General features: G+C 46.4%; 1 protein-coding gene across 1 annotated transcript in view; it reads left to right on the forward strand.

The window, feature by feature from the left end:
• Nucleotides 1-13,266, forward strand: part of LOC8063860 (sodium/proton antiporter 1) — a 52,124-nt gene extending 38,858 nt beyond the window's left edge. Inside the window, exons 9-10 of the mRNA XM_002459841.2 lie at nt 11,461-11,755; nt 12,649-13,266. Of these exons, the coding sequence (XP_002459886.1) occupies nt 11,461-11,755; nt 12,649-12,762 (409 nt within the window). The 3' untranslated portion in view covers nt 12,763-13,266. The remainder of the gene's footprint in view (nt 1-11,460; nt 11,756-12,648) is intronic.

The following is a 15,690-nucleotide window of genomic DNA, read 5'->3' on the forward strand; positions in this document are numbered from 1 at the left end:
TGATGCTGAACAGGGTTGGCAGACATGTATACAGTGCTGATGTTATCACAGTAAACCAAGGTAGCTTGCTGTAAAGGTGTGTGAAGCTCAGCAAGTAACTGACGCAGCCAAGATGCCTCAGCTACAGCATTGGCGACAGCACGATACTCCGCCTCGGCACTGGAACGGGAGACAGTATTCTGGCGCTTGGAGGACCAGGAAACTAGGTTGTCACCAAGAAAAACTGCGTAGCCTGAGGTAGACTTGCGAGTTTCAGGACAGCCTGCCCAATCCGCATCAGAGTAGACCACCAGCTCACTCTGACTAGAAGCACGCAAATGAAGACCCAAATCAAGAGTGCCACGAATATAACGAAGGATCCGCTTCAAGGCTGCAAGATGAGGCTCACGCGGATCATGCATGTAAAGACACACCTGCTGAACAGCATATGCAATATCAGGCCGAGTGAAGGTGAGGTACTGTAAAGCGCCAGCAAGACTGCGAAAATCCGTAGGATCTGAAATAGGGTCACCATCAGAAGACAACTTCGGGTTGAGATCTACTGGAGTTGAACATGGCTTACAGGCAGCCATCCCAGCACGATCCAAAATATCCAACATGTACTGGTGCTGTGACAGATATAACCCAGAGGGAGTGCGCTGAACTTGCATGCCCAAGAAATGATGAAGCTCACCCAAATCCTTCATGGAGAATTCTTGCTGTAGGGAGTCAATGATCCGACGAAGCAATTCCGTAGAGGAGGCTATCAAAACAATGTCATCCACATATAGCAAGAGGTAGGCAGTATCCTGACCACGATGAAACACGAACAGCGAGGTGTCTGTTTTGGCCTCCACAAAGCCTAGGCGCAGAAGGAAGCTTGCAAATCTACTGTACCAAGCACGCGGCGCCTGTTTCAACCCATAGAGAGAACGATTGAGGAGGCACACTGTGGGGGTATAAACCCCTATACCCTCACGGGCCTATATGGGCCCCACCATCAGAGGTGGCTCGGCCCACAAGATGAAGACATGCGGCGCACGACTGGTCGGCGTGCACCGCAAGGCTACAAGATTTTGTACCAAATAGGATACTTTGCTTGTAACTCTGTCCCTTCAGGATATATAAGGAGGGGCAGGGGTCCCTAGAGGACAGGTCATACAGATCATATTCTCTCAGCACAAATCAATACAACCAGACGCAGGACGTAGGTATTACGCCAACTCGGCGGCCGAACCTGGATAAAAAGCTTGTCCGTGTCTTGCGTCACCATCGAGTTCGTAGTTTGCGCACCGTCTACCGATAAACTACTACCGTGGGTATACCCCAAGGTAGACTGCCGACTAGCTTTCGACAGTGGCGCGCCAGGTAGGGGGTGTGCATACAGCTCTCCCGACGAACAAGATGGCCATCATCCCCGACTTCGCGGCCATGGCGGGCGACTTCACGTTCACCGTCAGCCTCAACAACTTCACCGCCATGACCACGGAGGAGGTGTAGATCCGATCTGCGCCAACCACTTCTTCATCGACGTCGGCGGCGGCTTCAACCACGCTGGCTACGGTTTCGACCACACCAGCAGCGTCTCCGACCACGCCGACAATGCGTCACTTGCTTCCCTACTACAAAGAGAGGCAGATCGACGACATCGATCTGCTCGGGCTAACGACCAAGTTGTTTGGCCTACTTGCTCTGACCACCAGTCGCAATAATAATCGCCGCGAAGAACGGCGCTACGACAACCGCGACCACCGTCACGATAACAAGTCCAAAAGCTCGAGGGCCAGACAATTTTGTCGTTACCGACCAGACTTTCATCCAAAGATAAGTACACTTCTAATATCTTATTTATTTTTGGCATAATATTTTTTATTATCCTTCAAAAACAACTTTTTGTTTAGCCACACTAGTTTTTTCTCCTACACGAGCTTTCCAGAGCCGGTACTGTCTCCGACTCCTCCCTACACGTGCACGAGATCCGCCCTCTGCGTTCCGGGTGGTCGGCAGTAGCTCTCTGGCGAGGCTGGCAATCCCACGCGTGTCTAGGTTCCGCACCTCATGCTGATTGTTGGCTAGACCAGAGCTGGTACAAGCTCTAGGATGAATTAACTACTCGTGCTAATTTTATAATAAAAAGTCTAAAACTTATCTCAGTGCTGATTTTTTATCTAGAGTTTATTTATACATCATGTACTACCTATTTTCTCTATATTTATTTTTCAGGAGTTTGGCCCAGTCGACAAGCTACGCTCGGGGACTCGTCGACTATTCCCTACGCTGTGCCCGGGGACTGCTCCGACCACCGAGCACGTTTACGTTCCCAACCACGCTCGGGGACTTGTCGACTACTCTCTATGCTATGCTCGAAGACTGTGCCGACCACCGAGCACGTTTACGTTCCCAACCACGCTCGGAGACTTGTCCACCGGTCCCTACGCCGTGCTCGGGGACTGTGCCGACCACCGAGCACTATATGCTCGGGGACTGGTCGACCAGCTCACCAATTTAAGAGCTTGGGGACTGCACCGACCACCGAGTACTATACGCTCGGGGACTGGTCAACCAGCCCACCAATTTGAGAATTCGGGGACTGTACCGACCACCGAGCGTTATATGCTCGGGGACTGGTCGATTAGTCTATTCAATTGCATACGAGCATGATATGCTCGGGGACTGGTAAATTCAATTTTTTAGACCTTGCTACAAGGCTCATACTTCGCCTTCCAGCAAGCTCGGGGACTACATCGGTACGATGCATCTGGGTGAGTTGAATCCTCAAATCCTGAAGGCTGCACGCAGTAAACAGTCTCAGATAAGTTCCCATGCAGGAAAGCGTTCTTCACATCAAGCTAATGCACTGGGCAGTGGCGAGAGACCACAAGAGACAGAACTGTTCGGACAGTAGCAGGCTTTACAACGGGGCTGAAAGTCTCATCATAGTCAATGCCAGGACGTTGAGTGAACCCACGAAGAACCCAACGCGCTTTGTAGCGTTCAAGAGAGCCATCCGCCTTGAACTTGTGTTTGAACACCCATTGCCTGTAACCACATTGGATCGAGGTGGACGCTGAACAAGATCCCAAGTGTGGTTAGCAAGAAGTGCAGAGAATTCCTCCTGCATAGCTGCGCGCCAATTGGGGTCGGCAAGCGCGGCGCGGTAGGTCCTCGGGATGGGTGACAGGGAGGCAACCTGAAGAGTGACTGGCTGTGGTTTGACCGGCTGTCGAAAGCCGGCCTTTCCCCTCGTTCTCATGGCATGCTGATTGGCCACAGGAACGATGGGAACAGCCCCAGCAGGAAGGCGTGCTGAAGCAGTAGAAGCCGGTGTCGCAGGCCGAGGTACTGTTGGAGCAGCAGGTGGTGGTGAAACCAGGGGACGCGGGCGACGGCTGTACGTCAGGCGGACAGGTGGTATGGGCGCCAGTGCAGCCATATCAGTCGGGGAAGTGGACTGCGGGCGCCGGTGGTACACAAAACCGCCCCAGCGTTGAAAGCCGAGCGGTGGAGCGACAGGTGCTGGTCGGCTGGCTGCCGGGCTAGTCGTCGTTGGAGCAGCAGGTGCTGGTGATGATCGGCTGGAGGCCGGGCTGGTCACCGGGGGCCGGCTGGCTGCTGGAGACCTGCTGAACACCAATGGAGCCTGGTTGGCTGCTGGGAGGTGCAGGCTGGTCGGCATGGCAGTGTCCAGGGGGTGGCAGCCGCGTGTGGCTGCGCGGTAACACCTGGAGTACCTGTAGGAACAAAAAATGATGGCACTGGTGGAGCCACCACAGGGTCAGTAGATAAAAAATCGAAGTCCTGAGACGCGGGGCATTCAGGGGCCTCGGAGAATGGGAAGGAAGTCTCATCAAAGACAACATGCCGAGAAATAATGATCCGGTTGGAGGACCGGTCGAGATAGCAATAGCCTTTGTGATGAGGAGAATAACCGAGGAAGACACACAAGGATGAGCGGGGAGCGAGTTTGTGTGGTGTAGTGGCAGACAGGTTGGGATAACAACGACAACCAAAGACACGAAGATGCTCATAAGTTGGCGGGGAGCCAAAAAGAGCTTGATGAGGAGTGTTGAACTGAAGTGTCTTGGTAGGAAGAATGTTGAGGAGCATGGTGGCAGTGGAGAGTGCCTCAACCCAATATGCAGGTGGGACACTGGCCTGAAATAGTAGAGAGCGAACAACGTTATTAATGGTTCGGATAACATGTTCGGCTTTACCATTCTGAGATGAAGTGTACGGGCAGGACATGCGCAACTGAACACCATGGGAGAGGAAGAAAGCACGGGCGCTGAGGTTGTCGAACTCTCGGCCATTGTCGCACTGTATGCCCTGAATAGGAACACGAAACTGAGTAGCGACATAGGCAAAGAAGTGAGACAAGGTGGAAAAAGTGTCAGACTTGAGTCGAAGTGGAAACGTCCATAAATAATGCGAGAAATCATCAAGTATAACCAAATAATATTTGTGACCAGCAATACTAGTAATGGGAGATGTCCACAAATCACAATGGATTAACTGGAAAACATGACTAGTACGAGATGAAGACGCATGAAAAGGTAGACGTGTATGATGACCCAACTGACAGGCATGACATAAAGTGTGTGCTGCATGTTTATTAAAAGAGATAGCAGATGTCTGCACTAGCCTAGACAAAACTTTATTAAGATGAAGATGATGCAGAAGAGTGGTAGTGCCAGTTGAAGTAACGGGAAGAAGGTTCCCATTACCAACGATAATATTTGAAGGTGAAGAATGAGAAGGTGAAGGAAGGGTGAGGTTATCAGCGTCGGAGGTCATGTGATTGGTAGCACCCGAGTCGAAGTACCAGGTAGCTTGAGGGGGCTGCTGGAGTGACATAGTCTGGAAGTTGGAGGCGAGGCTCGAAGTGTCCCATCCAGGTGAAGAGACAACGGGGCTATACAGGCCCGGCGGAGGAAGTGCCCACTGCTGAACCTGCTGAACAGCAGGGTGTGCAGGCCATCCCTGCTGTGCACCTGTCAGTAGCGCTTGAGGGAGTTGCTGCTGCTGTTGGACACCGGCGAGGAGGGCGTGCGGGTGAGGAAGTGTCGCTGGTCGCGGGCCGGGCCACATGTTGATTGACCCAGTCCATGGCTGATGTAGGTTTGGCATCCATGGCTGGCCGGATGGAGGACCACCAGATGTGGCACTAGGTGTGCCTGTAGCAGGAGAGCCACGCCCACCCCTCTTGCCGCGCTTTCCACGCTTGCCTCCGTTGCCCCCGGGGTTAGCAGGATGCTGGAACGGTGGTCGCTGCTGAGAAGAGGCAGCGGGTGTCGCTGGCGATGAGGGGGCAGTGCCGGTGAGAAGAGCAGTAGCCGAAGGAGCTGTAGCAGGAGCCGAAGTCGGAGCGGATGGAGCCATGGTGAGTTCTTCGAGTAGCAGATCGTTGTGAGCCTGCAGGAACGAAGGAAAGGGGCGCCCGCGACGAAGATGGAGACCGATGGCTTCGAAGCGGCCGTTGAGGCCGCGCAGGAGGTTGAGGACGAGGTTCCGATCGGTGACCGTCTCGCCAAGATCACGAAGGGCGTCCGCCACGCCCTTGAGCTTGCGACAGTAAGTGGTGATGTCGAGGTCGCCTTGGTTGAAGGTGCGGAAGGCCGCCTCGAGCTGGAGGGCCCGCGTTTCACGATTGCCGCGGAACTGTGACTCAATGGCAAGCCAATGAGTGCGGGCAGTGGAGCCCGGTTCGACGACCGTTTCAGCAAGGGAGTCGGTGAGCCAGGTCTTCACGACACAGTCCATGCGAACCCAATCGGGGGAGTCGGGAGGTGCCACGTCGGAGAGGATGTGGTGCTCTAGGGAGTACCGGCCGACGACCATGAGGATGGATTCGCGCCAGCGGCCGTAGAAGGACGAGGCGACGTCGAGCACCAGCGGAACGAGGAGCCGGATGTTCTGCACAGCCACAGCCTGGGCGTGCAGGTTGATGAGGGCCGCGGCTTCGTGTTGAAGGAGGGCGGCGTGAAGAAGAGGATCGCCGCCGTCGGTGGAGTTCAGATCGTCCGCGTCCTCGGCATCCTCGGCGTCGTTGGGGGCTCCGTCGTCCAGAGGGGAAGCGGCCGCGGCACGCTCCTTGGCCGCGCGGTCGAGGGCGGCCTGAAGACGCGCGTTGGCCGCGTCGCGCTCCTGCTGAGCAGAGGTGGCCTCGTGCTCTGCAGCGGCCGCGCGTTCAGCAGCAGCGTCGCGGGCGGCCTGGGCAGTGCGGGCGCGTTCCGCCTTAGCGAGGCGGGCCTGTTCGGCCGCACGGTCGCGCTCCTCTTGGAGGGCAGCGGCACCGGCGGCGTCGGAGTCGACGGCCCCTAACACAAGCGCGCTAGACGCAGAGGCATCGACGGGTTTGGCGCCGGGATCCATGGCGGCGCGAGGTCGTGCAGAGGCAGCGAGCAGGCACAGGGGAATAGGCGGCCAGGAAAGGGAAAAAAAACTAGGTCTTTGATACCATGAAAGCAATGAATATTGCGTGGAATAATAATTGGATTGATTGAGAGACCTATGTACATATATAGAGGGGTGAGGAGATCCAGTGGTTTATAGAAACAAGACCAACCAGGATCTCCTCATATCTCTCTAACCAACAGGGCTGGCCGGCTGCTATACCAGGCGCATGCCCCTACCATATACGCATAGCACATATATAATCTAACAAAGAGAGTGGCCAAAATAGCCAGGTACAACAACCAAACACGACCTTAGACAATCTCACCAACAACGATCAAGCAATGACATTATGAGGACCAAACAAATAACCAAGTGATGCCTAACATGACCAAACACCCATACAATTGACAAAAAACCTCAAAGGAGAACCAACACGACCTAAATAAAAGAAGAGTAAAGTCCCTAAACTTGTTCGGGTGTGTCATCTCGGTCCATAAACTCGCAAAACGACTGTTTAGGTAGCTAAACTTGTTTGGCTGTGTCATGCTGGTCCCTAAACTTGAAAATCTCCCATATAGATCCTCAAACTTGTTCAGTTGTGTCATCCAAGTTCCTAAATTTGTTTTTAAGTTTCATTTGTGTCAAAACATGGCGAATCTAAAAACTCTATATCGAAAAATAACTCATAACTTTTTCATATGAACTCAAATAAACATAAACTTTATATCAAAATTGTAGCCAGCAACCCGATTTACAACTTTGTAGTTGAATTTTTTTTTAATTAAAATCATTTGGGGTCCCAAAATATTTCTTTTAAGTTTATAGTTTTTGAAATTTAAAACTTAAAATTAAATTTTGTGATACTAAACGACTTCAAATAAAAAACTTTTCAACTACAAAGTTATAGATTGCATTGAAGGCTACAACTTCGATATAAAGTTTGTCTTCATTCGAGTTCATATGAAAAAGTTATGAATTACTTTTTGATATAGAGTTTTTAGATCGCTTTGTTTTGACCCAGATGAGACTTGAAACCAAGTCTAGGGACCAGGATGACACAACTGAACAAATTTGAGGACCTAAATGGGTGATTTCTAAGTTTAAGGACCGGGATGACAACTGAACAAGTTCAGGGACCGAGATGACATAGACGAACAAGTTCTATGACCTAAGCGATCGATTTGCGAGTTTAGGGACCGGGATGACACGATAGTACAAGTTTAGGGACTAGTGGTGAACTTTACTCAAAAGAAAACAACCACCTCCAACTGCTGACAATGGTGGGACAAGACGGTTTTGATGGTCAATGGTGATGTGAAAAGGGGTTTGAACTCTCTTATCATCTTAGGCGCGCCTGGACCATCTGGAAGCATCGTAATGACTGCGTCTTCAATGGAGCCACCCCAAATCTGGTCACAGCTTTGACTCTTGCTTAGGAGGAAGCTATGCTTTGGTCCTTGTCTGGGGCCAAGGGGCTGTCCCGGAACCCAGCTCAGGAGAATAGATAAAGAGAGTTTGGTGGTCAGGTCTTTTTCTTAGTCTCAGGTGTTTTTTTCTTCTTTGTTAATCTGTTAATAGGAGTTTAATTTGTGTGTGTGCGCGTGCGCGCGTGAGTCTGCGTGTGTGGTTTGTTTGAGTTTTTGTACGGCTCCGTTTTTTTTCCTTCTATTAATACAATGATACGCAGTCCTCCTGCGTATTCGAGAAAAAAAACTGCTCACAATGCCTCACAAGCCACAACCCTTAGCACGCATAGGCGAGGGTGGCACTGATGGCATACTAGCTTCAAGGATCATTGGATCACACCTCTCCATCATGTGCTCGTCGACCATTGGATTGAACTCTTGATGTCGACAGCTTGAAGGTGTGTCCACAGATCCTTCATGCTCCTGACTGGTGCCACCAAGGAAGGCACATGACTTGGAGGCTGGAGCGTCCTCTAGGTGGACCACAATTGGGTGCACTTGTACCAACAACAATGTAGAATTTGAGTCAGTAACTATGGCGGTTACAGCGCCCAAGAAAGCACCCTTGCAATCCTCCATCACCCTAGAGTACAACTTATAGCCCATTAATCATTGTCATAATTGAGATGGGTAATATGAATTGGCTGTGGGACATGCAGAATGGTGGCCATTTGCCAGCGGACACTACGTCTAATCAAACATTATTACAAAATAGATATAAAATCATATAAGTGCTAGAAAATTATACTATAAATTTTTTTACACTCCACATGATGAGAACTATAGTGTAAAAATATTGTTTAGTATTTTTAGTATCTTACTAATATATTAACTAATTAACCATGGTTATCTTTGTCTATTTATGAAGAGGGGCAAAATGGTCATTTCAGTGCAAAACAATATTTTTACACTATAGTTCTCATCATGTAGAGTGTAAAAAAATTTATAGTATAATTTTCTAGCACTTATATGATTTTATATCTATTTTGTAATAATGTTTGATTAGACGTAGTGTCCGCCAGCAAATTTGACAAGAAACGGAGTATCTTTGAGCAATCTAATTTTTTCTAGTGTCCAGTGGCAAATGACCACCATTCTGCATGTTCCATAGCCAATTCTCCCGAAATTCCTCTTGGCTTGTGGGCTTATCTTTGTAAAGGACGCTTAGACATATATTTTGGAATGAAGTAGGTTCTTTTTTTTGTTTGGGAAACAACAATGTTTGTGGTAGCTACCAATTGTTCTGAAACAGCATGTAGATTTTGTGATGTTCAAGGTTATTGTAGCTACAAGGCTGTCTACTGCAGGGGCATGGTTACTGTTGAATGCTAGCAACCACACAGCAGATCGTGGAACTGTTAGAATGTAATTATAGCTTATGGCCCATATTGGGCGTAATGGCCCATTGGCTCTGTACACATTGTAACCCTAGCCTATTAGGCTATATAATGAAGGTCAACTCCCATGATTAGGGTGTGCGGTGTTTCTCACATGGTATTAGACTCGGCTGCTCCAGACCATGTCTGCTTCCTGCAAAAGTCCTTGTACGGACTCAAGCAGGCACCCAGGGCCTGGTACCAGCGGTTTGCCAGCTTCGTCCAGCAGTCTGGCTTCACTGCTTCGACCTCCGACACGTCTCTCTTTGTTCACAAAGCGGGTGCCGACATTGCCTACTTCCTGCTCTACATCGACGACATCATCCTGACAGCCTCGTCGACCGCACTACTTCGGCGCATCACCGAGCTTCTTCAGTACGAGTTCGCCATGACAGATCTTGGGGACCTCCATCACTTTCTCGGGATTGCTGTCACACGGTCCTCTGGTGGCTTCTTCCTCTCCCAGCGCCAGTATGCTGTGGATCTGCTCCAGCGAGCCGGCATGGCCGAGTGTCACTCTATAGCGACACCTGTGGACACTTGAGCTAAGCTCTCCGCTACGGATGGCGCTCCAGTGGAGAATGCTACCCAGTACCGCAGCCTCGTAGGTGCTCTCCAGTACCTCACGCTGACCCATCTGGATCTCGCCTACGCTGTTCAGCATGTGTGTCTCTTCATGCACGACCCGTGTGAGCCTCATCTGGCGATGCTCAAGCGTGTCTTGCGGTATGTGAAGGGCACCGTGTCCACTAGCCTTCACATTGGTGTTAGTGGCATCGACAGTTTGACCGCCTACTCCGATGCTGATTGGGCTGGCTGTCCGGATTCTCGGCGCTCTACTTTAGGCTACTATGTCTTCCTCGGTGACAACTTAGTCTTGGTCCTCCAAACGAAAGACTACGGTCTCTCGTTCAAGTGCGGAGGCCGAGTATCGTGCTGTTGCGCACGCTATGGTTGAGAGTTATTGGCTTCGTCAGTTGCTTCAGGAGCTCCATGCACCCATATCTTCGGCGACGGTTGTCTACTGTGACAATGTCAGCGTTGTCTACATTACTGCCAATCCAGTTCATCATCGTCGCATGAAGCACATCGAGATAGATATTCACTTCGTTCGTGACAAAGTGGCATTGGGACAGGTCCGAGTGCTCCATGTTCCATCGTCTCATCAGTTCGCGGACATTATGACCAAAGGGTTACCTGTACAGTTGTTTACTGACTTTAGGTCCAGTCTTTGCGTTCATGACACTCCCGATTAGACTTAGGGAGGGTGTTAGAATGTAATTATAGCATATGGCCCATATTGGGCGTAATGGCCCATTTGCTCTGTACACATTGTAACCCTAGCCTATTAGGCTATATAATGAAGGTCACCCCCCCTTGATTAGGGTGTGCGGTGTTTCTCACAGGAAATACGAGCATGGCTAGATTATTAGGATCTGTTGGAGCATGGCTTAATTATAAGATTAGTTTGGAGACGATATGTCATTGAGATTGCATTGCATTCTAGCTCTTAAATCGGGTGCTTCTCGAGTCAAACTGGTGATTGGTGAACTCTGTATTTACAAAGAGAGCCAGGGGCTGACTTGTTTCTGGTAAGCAAAAGTTTCATTATCTTTAACTATCTATAGTCTTTCTCTTCCTGCAGCCATGTCCCTCTTCTCTAAGCCCTGTTCTACCTTCAAGCTCTCACCATTACATTCCTACACCATTTATCCTCTAATCCTCTATTTTACATGACTTATGCGTCCTTCTGGGTGTGTTCGGCGCTCCTGGGCTTGCTGTATTTGTTCATCTCTTTTCATAATATAATGATGTGCAGTTCTCCTGCTGGTTCGAGAAAAAAAAAGAACACATGACTTACTGTGCTCTTCCTATATTGGCATCACTGGTGTGGTAGTTCAGTTAAAGGATGCCATGGGGAACAGCTTCTGCAAGAACTAGTACAAGGGATATGACATGTAAAGAGGAAGAAAATATTTGCATATCTGAGTTTTCCAGTATATGGAGAGGAGCCTTTTCTTTTGTTGCACTATTTTCTACCCTAAATGTCAGCGATGGCCAATATTCTGTTTGTAATATGGTATTGAATAATTGTCTTTTATGTAATATGCATTTATATTTACAAAATGGTGCACCTTCATGACGTTGGTGTGACGAGAAACCACATGTCCTGTTATCTGCAGTCCAGTCCATTACCAATAAGATGTTCGTTTCCTAATAGTTTTTCTCTCTTTTGGCACTAGCTTGGAATCTGCAGGGATTTTGAGGCAGTTAGCAAATTATCTTGATGCCAATATTCCAAATGCTGATCTTATTGCTAGTGCAATTGGTGTGGCATCAGCAGTTATAGACAATGTTCCACTTGTTGCTGCAACCATGGGGATGTATGACCTGACTTCATTCCCTCCAGACTCGGACTTCTGGCAGCTTGTTGCATTCTGTGCGGGTACTGGTGGTTCAATGCTTATCATTGGCTCCGCAGCAGGAGTTGCTTTTATGGGAATGGAGAAGGTGGATTTCTTTTGGTATTTTCGCAAGGTAAACTGCTCCTTTGTTCAAATATGAAGAGAAACTATCAAAAACGATATATTACAGTAATGTGAAGTTCTTTATTATGGTATCAGCCATGTGCATTTAACTGCATTTCCGTATATTTCCCAGACAAACTGTTGAATTTAATCTGTATATGTTGATTATCTCTTTTAGAACTCCAGTGTTGTGAATAAAATTTTTGTTTCAGACTGCACCTACCTTAGTTGATCATTGCAGTTGTTTTCTGTAAATATTGTTCAGTTTAGTATCATTGATTTTTTTTCCTGTATTTTCTTGTTACTGTGCTGCTACTTATGGTTTGTCTACCTTTTGCAAGCATGGCGACAAAGTAAAAATTTCAAGTGAAAAATGCTTTAGCAAATTTAGGCTCTGATCTACAGTTCGACTAATAGTTCATGAATGTTAACATCATAAACGAACTAACAAATATATCTTGCTTCCTACTGACAACTATGAGTTCACATGCATTTTCCATAAATATTCATTCTTATTGTTAGGGACACCGTTTGTGAATTATTTTTCGTTTCATTTCATTCTTGAATTATTTTTCCTGATGCTCTCACCCATGTTGAAGCAATCAGTTTGAGGCTTGTATTCTGGTACTCTGGGAACCTATGGTTTTGTTTTCTCCGATTATGATGTTGATAATACATCAATTGGCAACTTACAACTTCAGTGTCACACAAGCACATCTCAGGATACCAAATCCTATTAGCATCAGTGAATCAATATAAATCCTGATTAGCATGTTTCTTTATGTATTTTTCTGCAATAGCAACAGCAGGCAATTCTGAAATCCAAGGCTGCAGTACGCACATTTATCCTAGTTCAAGTGTCATACCATGTTGTTCATCTTGTCATGTTTCTTGTGTTTGCAGGTGAGTGGTTTTGCCCTTGCAGGTTATGCAGCTGGTATAATCTCTTACCTAGCTGCTCAAAATCTCCATCTATCGCTTCCCACTTCGCTGGCTGAGATCCCTTTTATTTCGTGATCATAAAAGGTTGGCCTTTGTAGTCATGTAAGATCTAGATATGGAGGTGAACCAAGCACCATTATTGTTTTCCATATCTTATGTAAGGTTCAGTGTGTTGACATATAGAGTATTCAGAACTTGGGAATAAGACAGCCATGAGCTTCAAGGCCCAACATCAGATTTGGACCGGCTTATCTCAAGTGCTGGTGAACTTTTAGGCTAGGGTTGAGGATGCTGTGAGAAAGGCTGCACTGTTTACTAGGACTGCTTTTGAACCAAGGATATATCAGTTTGGATATTTGCTAACCTACTCCGCGAAAATAGGAGCAACCTAGAAATGTGCAATTATGTAAGAAACAAGCTTGGTTCTCTTGTATGCTAAGTATGTAATAAGATCCAGAAATGTGGTATAACTGCTGTCTGGTAATATCGTTGATTATTACAACAGCATGGTGTTATCCCATTGCAACAGGACATTGATGATTTTCATTTCTGAAGAAACGACATGGTGTTATCCCACCATTTGAGAGGTAGATGTAATGGATAAGTATTACTTATTAAGTAATACTCCCTCCGTTCAAAATTATAAGTCGCTTTGTCTACATCCATTTTGTCATGCATTTATATATATAACGTATGTATAGATGCATAACAAAATGGATGTAGCAAAAAATCGAAGCTACTTGTAATTTGAAATGGAAAAATTTTGCATCTAACTTGGACAGGTTGAACAAGTAGCTACAGGAGCTTACAGTGTTCCTAAACCTCAATGGCATTTTGGCTGACCTAGCTGAAGAGGTCGCCATCCTAGTCTGCCACTGTTAATACTTAATAGAATGGCCTATCTTTTGTGTCTGTTAACAAACACTAATTGTAAGATACCAATGAGAAGGATGCAGTAGCGCATGAGAGAGAGAGAGAGAGAGGGAGAGAGAGAGAGAGAGGCACAGTGCAGCACACGAATAACACTAAAATTGAACTGTTGAAATATTGTTCTATCAATGTACATACATAAAGCACAAGATGAACATAAAGGGGAGTAATAGAGAGCTTTTTTATTTTCTTCTCATATATAGGTAGAGAATACAGAATATTTGAATTCTATCTTTGCTTCTATTTATAGATGAATGAGGCAGGTGTGAGTGCCCATCTAAAAGCAGCTCTAGTGTAGTACCAAATCGAATCGTGGGGAGAGAAAATAGAGCAAAAGCCGATTTCACATTAGAGCAACCAAATTAAACTAAAGATTTTTCTGGTTAGACACTCAAATATGGTCAATTAGGTCAGTGTCAATGGAAAGTTTTACCTTCTAGTTTCCAGGACATGAAACTTAATATGAAATGTGTCTCTCTCAATTCATCGGTACAATTTTATGGGGTTATTTTAACCTTTTATCGGTCCCACTGGTGTTTCTCATGCACATGAGATGAAACAAATTAAAAGTGCTCAGTAGGCGGTTCATGCAGTTTCTAACATTTTGGAAACAACGCCCACTCATTTTGTCCCCATGAAACATTTTCCTTCTCGCTTCTTTTGATACATGCAAAATCTCTATTTCTCTGACGTAGTACTCTATTTAATGTGTATAAAACCCCCATAAAATCTGCATTGACACTAGCCTTTTATATTAGGGCTTTGTTTAGTTACACCTGAAATTCAAAAACTATCTAAGATTCCCCACATTGAATCTTACGGTACAGTCATAGAACATTAAATATAGATAAAAATAACTAATTGTACAGTTTATCTGTAATTTGTGAGATGAATCTTTTAAACCTTATTAGTCCATGTGCCAAATACAAACAAAAGTGCTACAGTATCTAAAAACTTTTGTTGATGCAAAAATAGATCTGCAAACACAAAGGCCTAATACCCGATTTCGATATCAAGGCATGCCAGTCGATTTGACCTATTAATTGACAAGGATGATAGCTAGAATACTTTGGTTCCGACAATAGCGATGCGCCCAGATGTCACGGCCAAGAGGTATTTACGCGGAACTCAAGGATCGTCGAGAATTGCACTATATCAGCACAACTCGCCGAACCGATGAGAACTCGTAAAAAGGAAAATATGCGAATTGACGAAGTCGTCGAAAAAGTAAATGCAAAAGTAGGAGTAAACTTGTATTTGATATTGATTGATATCTGATTACATCGTCCTATAATCTATATTTATACCCTGGTTCAAAGAGTTACAACCAAATACGACTAGGACTCAATTTTTAAGGTAAAACAAGACTCTTACATAAAGACATACTCTAACAAACATAGAAAGAAGAAAATAAGATCTATTTATTCACGTGTCCATCTCATTCACGATGAAGTCTCTATCGGCTCCTGCCCCATCGACAAGCTACAAGCTCCACCAGTAGTAGTCTTCACATCTTTCCTCATCGACATCGGCAACATAGCACTATAAGCTCTATCGACAATAACCCCTGAATCGGCAAACATCATCTCCGGCCTTATTAACCAACACTTCTGATTTTAGGCCTAAGAGAACTCTTCCGCCGATCATCATCTTCCATTGACACCACTCTCCATCGGCTGATCCTCATCGGCACCTTTTTATCAGTATAACACAACAATCTCTCTATTGCTGATTGGTCTATTTGATTATCTTGACCCGTGTCAAAAACAGTGTCAACACATGCCCCCTAATTTCGGAGTATAAAATCATTAATGTCCCGAAATTTATTCTAGATAATGATCACCTTCACATAATTATCTTCTTCTTAACAAAATTTGTTACCAAATCCAGGTAAATCAAGCCCTGATTTTTGTGTCTTAGTAAATATCGCACAACCTCCAACCACCTTTGTCCCGATTAAGGCTAGAACACAAGGGTAGCAGTCCATCGGCAAAGGCTTAGTACCAGAACAATGCTGTCGATCCTATTAAAATATTCCGCACACCGGAATATCCCCAAAATCATGATTACTTG

This window comes from Sorghum bicolor, chromosome 2 (assembly GCF_000003195.3).
Source record: "Sorghum bicolor cultivar BTx623 chromosome 2, Sorghum_bicolor_NCBIv3, whole genome shotgun sequence".
Lineage (NCBI taxonomy): Eukaryota > Viridiplantae > Streptophyta > Magnoliopsida > Poales > Poaceae > Sorghum > Sorghum bicolor.